General features: G+C 36.0%; 1 protein-coding gene across 3 annotated transcripts in view; it reads left to right on the forward strand.

Moving 5' to 3' along the window:
* The window catches only part of LOC148953791 (GTP-binding protein 1-like), an 85,069-nt gene that overhangs the window by 64,475 nt on the left and 3,310 nt on the right, over positions 1-17,284 (forward strand). For 2 of the 3 annotated variants that reach the window (XM_089086815.1, XM_089086816.1), the window contains exons 11-13: positions 7,977-8,110; positions 14,883-15,002; positions 16,176-16,415. In XM_089086815.1, the coding sequence (XP_088942941.1) occupies positions 7,977-8,110; positions 14,883-15,002; positions 16,176-16,382 (461 nt within the window). In that variant the 3' untranslated portion in view covers positions 16,383-16,415. The remainder of the gene's footprint in view (positions 1-7,976; positions 8,111-14,882; positions 15,003-16,175; positions 16,416-17,284) is intronic. The other variant, XM_089086817.1, reaches the window with a different exon arrangement.

Consider the following 17,284-nt stretch of genomic DNA (forward strand, 5'->3'; position numbering starts at 1 on the left):
TATTATTTTATTTTATTGTCCAAAATAATACAGCCAAGTAATATTATACTATTATTTATACAGCCTAGTAATATTATTACCATTGAAGGTCACATTCAAGGTTAAATTGAAGGTCACATCATAACGTCTTTGAACGTCATGTGAATGTTGTGTGATTTATGTGAATTTAATATATGAACGTCAGTCACATTTTTGACTATGTTTTATAAAACATGGTCCACATCTCTTTACATATTCCACATATTAATAGAGTATAATACGTTTTAGTCATTTATGACTAAAAATAAAAGGTCACCCAAATTTAAGAGGGACTATCGAAATGGATCCCAGCTCACGGTGGTCTTTTGCAAGCACTTTGGCAAGCATTAATGACTTTTGAACTATTAGGGGGTTTGTGCCTCTAAATGCATTGTCATTATCCTCCAATGGGACTGATCTTGTATCAGTCATAAATATCAATGTTTTTCTTGCCAGTTTTGCTTTTTCTTTCTTTTCTTGTTCGTCCTCTGTCTTTTTCTGTTGATTGTAAGACAGGTTACTAATAAAATTCATTCATTCATTCATATTAATAGAGTATAATACATTTTAGTCAATTATGACTATATTTACTAGAAATCTTTAATTTGTATTTGAAGTGATAAAACCTATTATCTATGTTAGTTCAAGGAGTGTTTTCTCTTGAAGAACAAAGCAAAAATAACCTGAAGTTATATTAAAGTAATTATATTAATCATCCTGATAATACAGTGGAATAATATGAATGAAATTAATTATTTTATTAAATATAAATGAAAATGAATGATAAAAATCATCAATAAAAATAAAATTATTTTATTGTAAATTTTTTTATAAATGTCTCTAAACAAGAAGTTTTGGCAAGGAAACCCTCAAAAGTAGCTTTTTATTTTTTTTATTTTTTATATATTCTACTTACTAATCTTAGCCGTTCCTGAGATGTTGCAGCTACAACCATTAAAAATTGGGATACACATAGTGTCTTAAAGTTAAACACCATCCTCAACAATCTTGGAATGTTTCCACTTCATATCCTCCCCTAATTGCTCTTGAAATATCAAAGATATGCCAGTAGTTTTTTCCCTAATCAAGATAAACAAATACTTGAAAGATCTTAAGCCGAACTGGCCAGCCATGACAAAAAACTAAACAAAGAGAGAAAAAATGACAAAGGAAACTGCGGCCAGTAGAGAAAAAGATGGAAAACAAAAACAACGTGGATATTTCGCCTGTATGCAAACTAGGCGTCCTCAGCACAAGAGAAGCGAAGATAAAAAAAAAACAAAAAAAAACAAAAAAAACAATAAAACCACAACCAATAAAAATACAATTGTCGCGACTGATCCACGTAGGGAAAAGAAGCTATTAGAGTTACTTCGATGAGAACACCAAAGCAACTTGAGTTGCTTCGGTGTTATCGAAAGATTAGTAAACTTATGTTTTTTAATTTCTATAGCCTTCCTCGCCTACTGAGAAAAGCCTTCAAAATTTCTTCCCAGAAATTTCTGGATTCAGAATTGCTATATTTGAGGGATAGTTTGTTTTGTAATAATTCCTCAATTAGGTTCATTGATAAAATAATAGAAAGACGTATTAAACATAATAGTAGGGTTATTGAAGTTTCACAGTCTTCGGAGTTAATTATATCTAACAGTTCATTTCATTGCCATATTTACCTGGTTTGGGGGAGAAGCTTTCACGAATTTTGTGTAAATTTGACATTAATACATGTTTCCAATCGGTGTGACCAATGGGTAGTTTTTTTAATTCTGGGAAGGATTTAACCCGGGGAAATTTTGTAAGTTCGGTGTACAAGATTTCTTGTTCTCATGGGAAGTTTTATATAGGTAGAACTCGCCAACAATTTCTTTAAAGATTTATTGAGCATCGCAATTCAATAGAAAAAACCCTAGAATTAAGCAAGCCCTCTGAAACTTTTGTTTCAGCTCTGGCGGAACATATTTTCTTTCAACCTGAACATTTTGTAAAATTTGATGAGGCCACGGCTATTTCTAATGATAGAGGTTTTTCTCAGTGGGTGAGGGTGGCTATAGAAATTAAAGAAAAAATATGTCTGCTAGTCTTTCGATAAAAAGGGACAAGGGAAATTTAAATATTGACTCAATTTAGGATAATCTTTGGAAAAGTGAACCAATAGTCAATTAGGGAATTGAGATTTAAATAATTGAGATCAAACAAGAGGATTATTTCGCAACAGAATAATTAACTTAATTACAATTTTTATATTTTTACCTCAGTTGCTGTGGTGTTCTCATCGAAGTAACCAATAGCTTCTTTTCCCTACGTGGATAAGTTGCGAAAATTGTTTTTTATTGGTGGTGGTTTTATTTGTTTTTAGTGGGTTTTTTTTTATCTTTGTTTCTCTTGTGCTGAGGACGCCTAGTTTGCATACAGGCGAAATATCCGAATTATTCTAATTTTCATCTTTTTTATATAATGGCCGCAGTCTCGTTTACCGTTTTTTCTCTTTTTGTTTAGTTTTTTAAACAAATACTTTGTTCCTTAATCAAGATGTAGAGTGAAAGTGGGTTCCTTGTGAAAATCCTGTTTTTCTATTTCCTATTTATTTGTTTTTTTTCTGTTTCCACCACTTTCCACTTATTTGTTGTCTTTATTTTATGTTGTTCATACAGTGATTAAATTATTTACGGTAACATTAGTGATTAATTATTGCTGACAAATAAGCTCCTATTCACTAGGAGGAAGCTAAAACGCTATTAACTTCGTCTAATAGCTCTCAAATTGCCATTCTGTCTGGAATGTACAGCATGTCCGAGAGCTCATTTGTTACTTTGGTGAGTGGGAGGATTTTTCATCGGAGGAATTCACGAGGAGATGATTTATATTTTATATTGTTTAAAGATATTTTTTTTTGCCTTAATTTTGTTTTTACTGAGAAAAAATATCTTTTCAAATTCTAGTGTTTATGTGAACATGATATGTCAGAACTAATGTTCTGACAGAACCCAAAAACTGTCAGAAACTAATGAATAAAAACTTGTTGCCGAATATCTTATATTAACTGGACTATAAATACAAGCGAAATTACACTGAGAAAGACGGGAGGATTTAGATTTCCTATTGGGAGGATGTACAGGCGCTTGACTACTATTACAACCAATGGGAATCCAAGAAATGATCACGTGCTATATATTTGAGGGCCATAGGCTGTGCTATAATCTGAGAACGAAATTGTCCCTCTGCTCAAAAGGTGTTGAATGCTCCTTGTCGGACGCTCAGTTGTCCTGTTAATCAACTTGTATCACCTAAATTTTTTCTTGGCCGTTAATGAAAGTCAAAACAAATAGACAGTATAGGCTAATACTGCTCGTGAATCATTTGGCTCTCAAGAAAAGTGGTGGTGTGTTGATTAGGATGAAACTAAATTTTCTGTTGTTAAGCAAGTAAACGTCGCACGAGAGTAGAAAAGCGTATATAGGTGAAGCATATTTTGATGTAAATGATCGAGTTTGGATTTATGAATGTTATAAAAGAGGAAAAGTTCAATGTACATTTAGTTTGCAGATGCCTTTTCAGCAATCTAAATGCACCAAGTGTCCTTAGATTCAGTTAAACCTACCCTGAGACTTTCCACTAAACACCCTTAGCTGCTTCTAAAACATTGCAGATGCGCTGTTTTCAAAATATGGATGTATATTATTATTATTAGGCGTGCAGGGGAGATTTTTCCTGAAAATGTTCCCAAAGATGCTAAAGTTGATTTATGGACAGAAATATACCCTAGTAGCAAAACAGCACCAAAGAGAAAAGGTGATAATGCCTCCGCTCGGCATGTGAAAGGTATGATTGATTTGCTTCGGAAGTGCAAAAATGAGGAGTTAACAGTGTCAACGTAATTATTTCACCCACTGAAGTGCCGGTAATTCCTGCTGTTGCTTATCATAAACTTGCTTCTAAAATTTGTGCTCTGGATAGTACCCTTAACTTCATCAAAGAAAACGTAACAGCTTATGATTTGAATTTTCCATCATTTCCCATTCCTTATGCTAGTCCTTATATCGAAAGCACCGCCACCGTTATCATTTCAAAAATGTCTACTAAACTTGACGACCCTTTGCAACGGGCTCGTGCTATTAACAAAGTTCCTGGTCATGAAGCTATTTACAGCATAAAGCCTTCTGGCTATAAGCTGTTTGTTCAGATTTGTCAATCTGCAGCAAATATTTTCAGCGATGCGGTTCCTACTGTATTGAATAGCTGTGACGTCATGATGCGCGAAAAGAAATTTCATGGCGTTGTTAAGGGGGTGCCCGCTAATTATGATGCTATGATTTTTAAGCAGTGTGAAGGTGTCATCGACGCTGAACGTTTGGGAAAATCCCTGGAATTAAATAAAAAAAATGAATGATTTTGACATTTTGTTTTTGCAAGAACATTTACTTCCTGCCATCTCCGTTAACTCTCTAAGAAGAACCAGCTACCATATTGTGTTTACCACCATTGCCTGCAAAACAAAAGGCCGACCCTCCGGGGGCCTTGCATATGCTATCAAACGATTAGCTACTCCTTTGTCAATTGTCTTACTTCATTCCTCTGGTATATTATGGCATACAACTTGGTCACCTTGTATTTATAAATATATATCTTCAGTCAGAAACTCTAGCTTCACTTACTAAGTTTTCTAATGCCTGCTCATCCCTTAAAACTCTTTTATGCAATATTGAAAAGCATGGGTATCGGTGGCTAGTGATAGGTGACCACTAGCCAGGTGACTTCATTGATAGGTGACTTCAATTGGGATGTTTAGAGCTCCTCTACTCGTACCAACTTAGTTTTAGATTCGTTACCAATTGGTTACCGCATAGTACCTAAAGTCCTTAATTACAGTTATATTCATAATAGTGGTACTATGACCAATATTGATCATTGTATCTGCTCCGCCGATGTTCCCTGCTCTGTTATTAATGTTGACGAAGACGAACGTGACTTCGACCACCTTTCCCTTACTATGATATTAACCGCTGACCCATCTAAGTATCCTTGTGCTACTACTTAGAAAAGATGGTGTATGAAACGAGAGTGGAGCCAAGCCAATTGGCCTTTATATATTTCTACCCTAACAGCTCTGTTGTCCTGCGTCAAGATCCCTTTTAATCTACTGTGCATGAGTGTTTATTTGCCATAAGCCAGAGGGCAACTGAATGTTTATTACCTCCGCTTAGTTGAGTGCATAAAACAAGCTGAGAATGTGGCGGTCCCCCTTGTCCGGGTTAAACTCAAAACTCGAAGTCCAATTTGGAAAGAAGACCCGGGTCTTAAAGCCGTCAAAAATCGTGCTAAATTCTGGCTTTGCATCTGGATTGCGCGTGGGTGGCCCTTGCTATGCCAGGTGTTTGGTATAAAAAGTAAGACAAAAGCGGAGTTTGAACGATATCTTCGTTTGGTTCGATATAATGGTACTGAGTTCCCTAAAAGTGCGGTACAATGGAAACAAGTCATTAATGCGTCTAAATTTGATTCACTAGGAACCAGTGATGTTATCCCAGATTCCTCTTGGCTTAGGCATTATAAAAATATTCTTTGTAAGATTGAGTATAGCGCTCATTATCATTTTCAGTGCTTAGTTTCTAATGTTTGCCACCTAAAGTTTTGCAACGTCATGTTATTCCTTATATCAACTATTAGTATTGTTAGTTGGATGCTTAAACTTAAGTCTAAATTGAGTGATCTTGATGGGATTAGCGCTTACCATTTACGTCCGGCACTAGTCGCTCAGCTCCAGTTACTTTTTCAGTTCTGTTTATGTTTGTCAATGGTACCTGATTCCTTCCTTTGCGGAACGGCAATTTCTATTCTTAAACGTGGAAGAGACCCTTTTGATTGCAGTTCACATAGGCCCATCACGGTGCTTGCAGCATTAGTAAGATTTTTGAATATGTTCTGCTCCCATATATTATTGAACGAACTGCGAAAGACTCAAACCAATTTGGGTTTCAACCTCGTATTGGGTGCCAACATGCACACAAGGTTTTAGCTTCAATTCTTTATGATGCCCAGTCTAAAGGTTACTAGTTACATATTTGCGCTTTGGATTTGTCTAAAGCTTTCAACAGTATTTGCCATGCACAAGTGTGGCACTCTTTGTCAGAGTTTGGGGTGAACCCTTCTGTCATACATTTACTTAAATTTTGGTATAGTAATTCGTTTCTTCGTTTAAAATCTGGTACAGGGTACTCCGGTAATATACCAGTTAAATCTGGATTACGACAGGGTAAAGTGCTATCACCTTATCTATTTAATGCTTGCGTTCAAAATGTGTTATTGGGAATCAAGCCTTCGTATTTCTATAATCTATCTGATGTCTTATATTGCGTATGCGGACGACCTGCTAGTTTTAAGCCGAACCAAGTCTATTTTGGCATTATCTGCGCAACGTATTTCTATGATGTTTCGGGATGTTGGCCTGTTTTTGAATGTTGATAAATGTGAATATTTAGTTTTCAGTTCCAAATCATCAGCTCATAATTTGTCCTGTGGATCCACAGTAATCCGCAATGTTGCGACTTTACGGTGGTTAGGAATTAGTATTTGTTCTACACTCACTTTTCTGCGACTTCAGGTTCTGACAGATGTTAAAGAAAATTGAAGATTGGATATGAGAAAATTGTACCTAACCGTGGAAAATATTCACGCCGAACTTTAGATAAAATGTATTCTACATATTGTGACCATTCTGTCTTGTTTTTAAGTGGAATGTATTCGTTAATGAATAAGAATGATTTGCACCAGATTCGCATTGCTTATTTTAGATATTGCACGTTTTACTGTACCTTCCCACTTCATATCGTAGTACACGTATTATTAAGATGTATGGTGCTACCACCATTATTCAATCGTTTGAATTGCTTAGTACTAATTTAACAAGACATGCCTTTGTGTCCCTAGGCCCAAACCATAATATTATCCGCGTGTTTTGTCTGTGATTAAGGTTTAAGTTATCTATGTTTCTCTGTATTTGATCTTTCTTCCTTTTTAGTATAATTTACTCCGCTTGTTTTGTATAAAAGTGGGTTATGAATAAATTATTATTATTATATAGGGTCTTTTGGTTTAGTTCAACATCCCCTGAAAGCTCCAGTTTAATATCCCTAGCCGTGTTGATTAGGATGAAACTGAATTCTCTGTTGTTAAGCAAGAGAGAGTCGCACGAATGTAGAGAGAATCATATTTCGGTGTAAATGATCAAGTTAATCGCAAGAAATACTATTTTCTACAGAGAGCGTTGAATATCACCACGTTAAATTCAACACAGAGATGTATCTTTCCATCAACATTCTCACAAAGACACTGTTCTGGTAATATATGCAGGTATTCCATATGTTTGTGTTTTTTCGGTAAAAAACCCTAGTCTAAGGGCATGCATAGGAACGGGCAGATTCAATGTCCAGTGGCAATTTAATATCCGGGGCACGTGCCCCGGCGCAGAATTTTGGGGGCGCAAAATTTCAAATAAGTAATCTAACAATTATAATTATTTTTTAATTTTTGAAATTTTACGTTCATTAAAACAAATTAGAGGGTGCAGTTAATTAATGAAAATAATTTATGAATTATTAATTAATTAATAAAATAAATTTAAAAATTAATTAAATATTAGCGAAGGGCTGATAAATTCAATAGAAAATACATCCCTGGCGTTTCTGACAAGGTCTACTTCCAAGCACCAACAACAATTTTGGCTATATCTTAATGTTTGTACTATTTCGGTTATAATGTTAATTATTAAGCTCTTAGCTTATTTTACGTAATTTGAGAAAGGGAAAAATTATATTGACAGTATTTTCTCTTCAAAAATTTAGAAGGATTTAAACTTGTGTGTTTGTTTATCGTTTGGTATAAAGTCTTTTATTGTTGTCTTTAATTATTTATTTGTATTTTAGTATTTATTATTTTTTTTGCCATATAATTATATATTTCAGTTCATTGTGGCAGTGTGAGACAGACGGCAACAATCTTGGAGATGTCTCAAGATTGTTTACGCACGGGTGATCGAGCCACACTTCGCTTCCGATTTATCAAAAACCCTGAATACCTACGCCCTGGACAGAAAATCGTAATTTCTCTTTTTTACTTAACATATAATCTATTATATATAATCTGTGGTATCTGTCTGCTCTACGTCTGCTGAGAACGGTTTTTCCGAATATGTATTTCCAAAATTCGGGAAAAACGAGTCTAAAATTTTTGACATTTGTATCTCAGAATCGGCTGTAACTAGAGCGCTGACGTCTTACAGCAATGTCAATTAGACCATTCGGAAGAGATGTTTGTTTACACAACATAGCGTTTGTAACTCAGTTGCGATAAAAACTGTTATTTTCGGCAAAACCTCTCTCAGCGGACGCATAGCTAATATGGAAACTAAGACAATGCGAACATGAGAACGTGAAATCTGGTAACAGTTTCCCTTAAAAGAGGAGACCTATAATGATCTCCAAAAATGGAGATCAGTCGTTTAGTTCTTTGATGCTTCTAAGACAGCATGTTTTTTTTCACAATGGCAAGGGATCTCATTATAGAGATTAAATAAAAAAACTAAGTTTTTTTTTTACTGAAAGCAAGGAGCGACATTAAAACTTAAAACGAACAGAAATTATTCCGTATATGAAAGGGGCAGTCCGCTCCTCAACCCCTCGCTCTTCACGCTAAAGTTTTTTATTGTTTTAAAAAATAGAGTTGTGAGAAAGAGTCAAACTTTAGCGTAAAGAGCGAGGCGTTGAGGAGCGGACAGCCCCTTTCATATACGGAATAATTTATGTTCGTTATAAGTTTTAATCTGAACGTTTTTAAATTCATGCAGGTTTTGATTTTGGCTCACCCTACATGAATAATTAAAACGAAATTTGCATATTAATTTTACTTTTTTTTTGGCTGAATGGCTTTCTCGGAAGTTGTTTAATTTTATTTGCGAATTTTTTTATTAGTAATAAATATACTTACGAATTATAATATAAATATACTTACGTAACTTACGAATTAACTTACGTAACTAACTTCTATATTCGTATATTCTTACTATATATATTAGGGGGGTCCCCCCCCCCCTAGTCAATACCTCGCTCTTTACGCTGAAGTTCGAATTTTTTTTTCAATTTTTTAAGAATGACCCCTTAATCACAAAGGCCGTAAAGAGCTTAGCGTAAAGATTTAGCGTAAAGAGCGTGGTATTGACTAGGGGGTAAACCCAATCATATACGTAATAGTTTCTGTTCGTTTTAAGTTTTGATGTCGAAACAATTTTCAGTTGAAATGTTTTCAGTTGAAAAATTGTTTTTTTTTTCAATTTAATTTCTGATTGTCTTTTTAAATAATGCTGGGAAATCCGGCGCCCCCTTCGTAGCAATGTCTCATCCCCCATGAAAACTTCCTCCATGGACAGATCCTCCCACGTGACCCCTGATCCACCCCCACCCCCCCCAACCACAAAAAAATTCCCCAGAAAACGTCTGTATACGTCCCGATAACCCAAACTATATCTAAACATTGGGCAAAGTTCATAACTTGCAGCCCATCCCCCTGGGACTGTGGGGGATTAAGTCATCCTAAAAGACATATTTATTATTTTTCGAACATGCTGAACAAAATGGCTATCTCAAAATTTTGATCGGGTGACTTTGGGAAAAAATGAGCGTGGGAGGGGCCTAGTTGCCCTCCATTTTTTGGTCACTTTAAAAGGGCACTAGAACTTTTGATTTCCGTTTGAATGATTCCTCCCGCGAAATTCTAGGACCACCGGGTCGATACAATCATCCCTGGAAAAAAAAACAAATAAACACGCATCCGTTTTCTTTCTTCTGGCAAAGAAGTACAAATTCCACATTTTTGCAGATATGAGCTTGAAGCCTTAACAGTAGGGTTCTCTGATACACTGGATCTGATGGTGTGATTTTCATTAAGGTTCTATGTTTTTTAGGGGGTGTTTCCCCTTTTTTTCGAAAATAAGGCAAATTTTCTCAGGCGCGTAACTTTTGATGGGTAAGACTAAACTTGATCAAACTTATATATTTGAAATCAGCATTAAAATCTGATTCTTTTGATGTATCTATTGGTGTCAAAATTCCTTTTTTTTAGAGTTTCAGTTACTATTGAGCCGGGTCGCTCCTTGCACGTTACCACGAACTGTTCGATTGTATGTAGTTCGTATGTTTCATTAAAAAGAGATGAAATTTAATGCGTAGTTTGGTAAGACGTTACCAAACTACGTAGTTGGTAAGACGTAGTGCGTAGTTGGTAAGGCCTACCTGGCGAAGACGTAATGAGTAGTTGGTAAGACGTAGTTTGGTAGTTTGGTTTTGTTCTACGACTCGGGTATCGAGTTGGAACTTTCAGGAATAGTTTTCTTTCTTGGGAAGACAAAGGGATTTTTTAGAGAAAGCAGTACAAAGCGTGTACAAAACGTGTACACGCTACGGTTTAACTTTTTTTTTTATGTCTGCCGTTCTATTGCCTCTTCAGCTAGTTTTGTTAGTATTATTAATATCCCATTGTTCCGCTTTGTGTAACTTCGATAAGCTGTATTTTGGCTAGGTCATATTTTGGTTTTGTTTAGGCCTTCCCGGCGAGCTTCAGTGTGGTTGGTGTCACAAGTGAACGACTATAATCTGTTTTTTAGAGTTATTACCACATTCATATAAGTTGGTAATAATCTAGACTTATCGTATAAGTTGGTAATAATTGTGTAAATTATTGTAGTCTATGGGGAATTTTTTTCTGTTGCTTTCATCGTTGGATAAATAAAACAGATCTAAATTTTACTGCAGAGCGAAAATGCTATTTTGACCTTCTTTTTCTCAAAGTTATATAGTAAACCAATAACACATCGTATTCTGTTTGCCGCCAATAAAGAAAAGACGCATGGGTATCGCTCGAAATTCTTTAATGCACGTTCTATTAATTTAATTTTTTTATGCCTTGTATACTGCGCCCATGCGGCAATATGCCCTGGAGCCGGGGTCTATAAGCTTGTTTAAAACACCCCTATAATAAAAAAAAAGAAATATGGCCTCACCCAATTTTCAAATAAAACCCGGAAAAAGTATATGGCAACCCTGTTATTTATTTAATTGCCAGTCGATTCCATGGCTGGTCTCTAATTAGTGTTGATAATGTGAAGTAATTTCGACTTGACACCCAACGAATGCGAAGTCTCTTCTCTTCGAACTTGGCTTATTGATGATGTATGCAAACAAACCCTGTAAATCGGCTTGAACTTACTGCTGATCATTAAATTTTGAGCAGTCTTTTCGTAAATTTGGCAGTCGAACGGTGAATTTGGGCGCTGAGAGGGTCTTCATAGTATTTTTTATGACGAAGGCTATTGCTGTGATTTTTATAAGGCGTTTGACAATAAAATCATTTGAATTTTAGTTTGAGAGTCTTCAAATTTCAAATAGAAAGGTCCAAATAAAGGCTCAGAAGGCTTGGGACCAAATCTTCCCATTATATATTGTGAATTTTTATTTTTGCTATAATTTCTTGTTGTCTATGTAATTCATGTATTTCTGGTATTTTTCATAGTTGTTTATTTTAGGAAAACGGAAAATGTTACAAAAACTGGTAAATCAGTTCTTGCCGTCCGTTCATACCTATCTTAGTGAAAAATTTGTCCCTATTTCTCTCCATATCCTTAAGGACAAGTGGAGCCAAAAATTAAATTGGAACATTATCAAGAATCACTAGCGAAAGATGAATATGCCCTTTTGGTTGCTTTTCGTTAGTGAGACCTGAAAAATATTACAAATGTACATCCTTCCTTATACATTTAAGATTGAGTTTTTAATAATAAATAAGATTGTTATGTAATTATAAAATAAGATCTAGTCTTAAAGTATAGATCGCAATCGCTTCAATTTTTCATTTTAATTGAGCAATCTTCGATCGCATTTTTCTTTTTACCATATTTTTGCATTAGGACATTAACCCTTTCCGACGAAGTGGTTCCAACGTGAAACCACCTTTTTATATTTTTTTTCCATGATCCGTATGTGGTGAAAATAAGAAACCACTGGTCTAGCATATGCCTATGCAGCGCTTTATGGCAGGCAAAATTTTATAGGCTGCCTAATTGAGACCTAGTGAGGTGACACCTAGTATTTAGATTGGACCACGTGCTGCTTTTTAATAAAAAGTAAGAAAGTTTAAAATACTTGGAAATAGTAGTATCTTTAATATTGTTTTTCCTGTCAATTTGTTCTTTGTGTAGTAGAGTACAAGTTAGTAGCATCACAGTTTCAGTTATGAAGCACGATAAGGAGATATTTGACATGAGAGACTGGTCGTCCCCAATGACCACCTTGCAATATATGCTAAAAAGTTTTTTTGTTTTTTTTGAGTGGTTTGAGTTTGAGACCACTTCAGCAGCTCGACAAAAAAATGAAACTCAAGCAATTTCCACAAAACTAAGTCTAGCATCTAAAATCTTAAAATAAATTTGCTCTTTTTTATTCTTTAATTCTAAATTCTTAATCTGATTGACCACATCGTATTTCAAACAAACTTATATGCTACTCAGAAAGGTGTTTCGTTCACCCCAATTACTGGAGATGAAATGAAAATTTTTTTAGCAATAAATATGCTTATGGGTGTCAAGACAGTACCACCTTATCGATATTTATGGTAAAGCCACGGTTAACTCGGAGATACTTATACCTCTGGACTGATAAATAAAAGCCATTTCAGCTGGCTTCTTGCTCACGTTCATCTAAATGATAATTTGATCTTACCCCGGAAAGGAAGTGACAACTATGACAAACTGTACAAGATCAGACCTCTGATTGACAAACTACGCTCAAGCTTTCGAAGGACTTACAAGCCTACCAAAGAGCAGGCCGTCGACGAAAGCATAGTCAAATTCAAAGGACGTATTGCTTTCAAACAGTATATGCCTATGAAGCCCATAAAACGAGGATACAAGATCTGGGTCAGAGCAGACACGCACGGTTTCGTTTGTGATTTTCAGGTCTACACCAGGAAGTTAGCTGACCATAGAGAGTTTGGACTTGAAGAACGAGTAGTTATCGATCTTACCACGGGATTGGAAGGCAAAAATTATCACATTTATTGTGACAATTTTTTCGGTTGAGTAAACCTCATCGAAAAAATGGAAAAAACCTCCTGGAACAGCAAGCTCTACTGCTGTGATGCAGTTCGTGCAAACTGTAAAGGTCTACCCAAACTCAAAGCCGAAAAAGAGCTGAGACGAGGTGATTCGGACTACGCTGTGAGTTCAGATGGAATCCACTGTGTATGCTGGAAGGACAAACGATGTGTACAACTTCTTTCGACGATTCATAAAGAAAGAGAAGTGACACGGATCGGTAGGAAGGAGAAAGATGGATCTATTACCCAAGTTACATGCCTAAACGTGGTCGTCGAGTACAACAAGTTTATGGGATGCGTCGACAAAGCTGATATGTTGAAGTCTCTCTATGGGATTGACAGAAAAAGCAGAAAGTGGTGGCACCGCCTACTGTGGCACTTCATCGACATTACAACAATCAATTCATTTATCTTGTTCAAGTTTTCCGCTATACCAGATGCTAATAAGATGACGTTGCAAGATTTTAGATGTCGCATTGTCACTGGTTTGGTTGGAAGTTATTCGTCCAAGGGTGAGAGAGGTCGGCCATCCAGAAAATTGGAAGTTTTCCCCAAATTCAAGCCTTACGTTCCTCCAGAAAAGAGATTGGATCAATCGAAACACTTACCTGTTCAGGGTACTTCAAGAAGATGAGCTCAATGTAGTACAAAGATTGAGCCCCATCGCACGAAATGGCAATGTTCAATTTGAAAAGTTTCATTGCGAATGAATTGCACAGAGAACTGCTTAAAGTCTTTTCGCCAGAAGTGAGGTTTTTCCTGCACATGTGTCAAAGTGGTCTCTACGAGACACCACCTTATATTTCACTTCATAGTTGGAACAAATTTTTTTTAGTTCATTATTTGTAAGTTTCTAAGCCAAGGGACATAGTAAACGTAAAAAAAAAGCGAAATTTTCTGACGATTTCATAATTCGTGCCGGAAAGGGTTAAGTGTTCCTACTTCCTTTAAAGTATTTAAGTGTTTTTTTTTCATCCTTTCTTAATAATTCTACGTCCTGTATTTTTCTTTTTATCATGTTTTCGCATTAGGGTGTTAAGTGTTCCTACTTCCTTTAGGGCATTTAAGTGCAACCTCCCTGCGTTTGCTATAGATATAATTGCAAAATTATTTGGTTATTTACCGTGTTTCTGCTAAAACGTTCTTGCCAGATTTCTAGTAAAAATTTTTGTGAAGTGCTGCACGACATTGGGGATAGTCTGTGCAGCTATTTCAAACAGTAAGAAATTCGACTTGACACCCAACGAATGCGAAGTCTCTTCTCTTCGAACTTGGCTTATTGATAATGTATGCCAACAAACCCTGTAAATCGGCTTGAACTTACTGCTGATCATTAAATTTTGAGCAGTCTTTTCGTAAATTACGAAAACTTACTACCATACGTGAATTTGCACAATTTAAGAACAAGGGGACAAACACCCAGAAATGGTCATCTTGCACTGATTAAAATTGTAACTTCCAATTCAGGATGTCAAAGACCGATATTTCAAGAGACCGCTATTGAGAAATGGAATGTAAAGGGTAGTTTTCATTGCGTTTACGATATTTGAACTGTTGTTTTCTGCGGTTTAGAGGGGGGGGGAGGTACCTAGGTTAGGTTATGTATTGAATATATGGTAAAAATTTCCAGATTTCTAGTATAATTTTTGTGAAGTGCTGCACGACATTGGTGATAGTCTGTGCAGCTATTTCAAATAGTAAGAAATTCATAGTTTGCACATTTCTAGGTATTTAGAGAAGGAAGAACCAAAGCAGTTGGACAAGTCACTAAAACGGTTCCTTATGCTACGTCAAGTGCCCATCAGTCAGGAAGACAGAAGGCCCAAAAGTATCAACAACATAACCAGGTACGCTCTCCCTCGCTCTCTCTCTCTCGCTGACTCTCTCACTTTCTCTCTCACTCACTTACTCCCTCGTTCTCCCTCTCTTCTTCTTTTTCTCTTGCCATTTCTCCCCACGTGTTTATCTACCAATAAGAGGCCCTTTCCACTGACAAACCGAATTATTAAAACACGATTAAGAGTTGTGCGGATGAAGGATGACAGATTGTCGAAGATTGTTCTTTTCGGCCAACCGTCTCTGGCTAAATGGAAAGCAGGTCGTCCTCATCTGGGGTGGGAGGACGTCATAAAGAAAGATTTAAAGGAAATGGGAACTTCATGGGCGGGCGTAAAAAGGGAGGCTTGAATAGATTGGGATGGAGGAGGGGCGTGCATAGCTGTGTTGGCCTCAGGCGGCTATGTGCTGCGGTGAGTTGTTAGTAGTAGTAGTAGTAGTAGATTGAGAGTTATCAGTGGAACAATGAAGTTCATGAAACTAGTTTATAAAACTGGATTGTGGAGTCGCAATCTGTGGAACAACAAAGGTTTGTGAACTCAATTGACGACTGGGCAAAATCAACAATCCAAATCCACAATCTTTCTTTCGAGCGTAGTTGTAAAATTCACAATCTAGATTATGAACTTACAATCCAGATTGTCAATGGAACAGAATTTTCATAATCTCAATTAGCAGTGGAACAGCAAATTTTCAGAAATATATATATATATATATATATATATATATATATATATATATATATATATATATATATATATATATATATATATATATATATATATATATATATATATATATATATATTGTTTTTTCAGATCAGGGATGAAAAATTTGATTTTCCGCACTGCAAAATTTTGTCTTGCTGGTAAAGTAAAAAAAAAACCTGGCGAACAGTTAAATTTAATTCTGTTGTGGATTAGTTCGTTTTTCCGGCTGAAGTCTGGTGGCAAAGTTTATCAAATATTCTTATTTCAAACAGCAACAATGGAAAAGTGAAGAGTTATAATATAAAAAATTAGATCGCTAGGTTTTATATAAACTAGGTTTATAAGTGATCTGCCTTTAGTCTTGCGATTTTAGACTATTTGCTAATGATTTTTAACGATTTGTCTAGCTATTTGTGACAACCCTGGTGGAAAGGTTCATTAAATAATTTGTAATATTTTCTCTTTTTCTTTTAGCGTCAGAGTGAAGCAAATGGTTTGATCCCAAGCGTGAATGGAGAAAACTCTGAAAATCAACCACAGAAGCCATCTAAGAAACGTACCCGAAGGAATAGCCGAAGCAAAGTAGGAGAAATGAGGACCCATCCATCTAACGCACCCGTCACTACTCCCCCACAAGGTAGTCTATCAGAGCAGTGTAGATCTTCGATACAGTTGGAATGATGGTGTGGTCGACCAAAATACAAAATTCATTTGGTAAATATTTCAAGTTCTTGATTCGTAATGCAATATTGTCGTCTTGTATGGGCCTTGCATGCAAGGCCGTATCCAGGGGAGGGGTTAGGGGGTTTTAACCCCCATTCCCCCAAATGTTTGTCCGACTCGTAAAAACATAAGAAAAATGAATATAAACAAATTTTTTTTTTTTTTTTTGTACCCCCCTTCCGAAAAAAAAAATCCTGGATACGTTCCTGCTTGCATGTAGTGATTACCAATTGCCAGCGATATGGTGATCCTCTAGATATGCCAACTTTTCAAGAGAGTTTCGAAATAATAACAAAGAGAACAAAATTTTAATTATGTCGTTAAACTTCGTGTCGGACTTCTTTGCTTGATAGTAAAACTTGTTGGATTGATTATCTCTGCTCTAACACTGCATCTCATCAGCAGTATTTAGGCATAGCATAATACTCCTTCGAGGACTATAAGTTACCTAAAGTAGCTTAAGCTAATATATTTTTTATATGGGCCTTTCTACGGACGTAAAATTTTTATTTTGTGCGGGGTTCTAGCTTTTCGTTTGTAAAACCCATTGCCATTTATTATAACTAGCCTATAATCAGAATAAGATCTTCCAGCCTTTGCACTAACCAGAGATGTCAATTGAAGGGGTAGAATTGACCAAGGTTGTTTCCAGAGGGGTTACTAGGTCTACCCCTTCCCCCCTGAAATTTTGTCCGACTAATGTAACAAAAGCGTAACGTAACTAACGTAAAAACGTTAGAAAATACACATTAATGAATTTCTGATGCATTTCTTCAGGGTTTGTTGTACAAAACACTAACCCCGAACCGCTTTCCCCCCAAGAAAAATTCTGAATTCGGCCTCGGAATTGACCCCTAGAA

Source organism: Artemia sp. Qi Xiang Cuo, chromosome 3 (genome assembly GCF_049724085.1).
Source record: "Artemia sp. Qi Xiang Cuo chromosome 3, ASM4972408v1, whole genome shotgun sequence".
In the NCBI taxonomy this organism is placed as follows: domain Eukaryota; kingdom Metazoa; phylum Arthropoda; class Branchiopoda; order Anostraca; family Artemiidae; genus Artemia; species Artemia sp. Qi Xiang Cuo.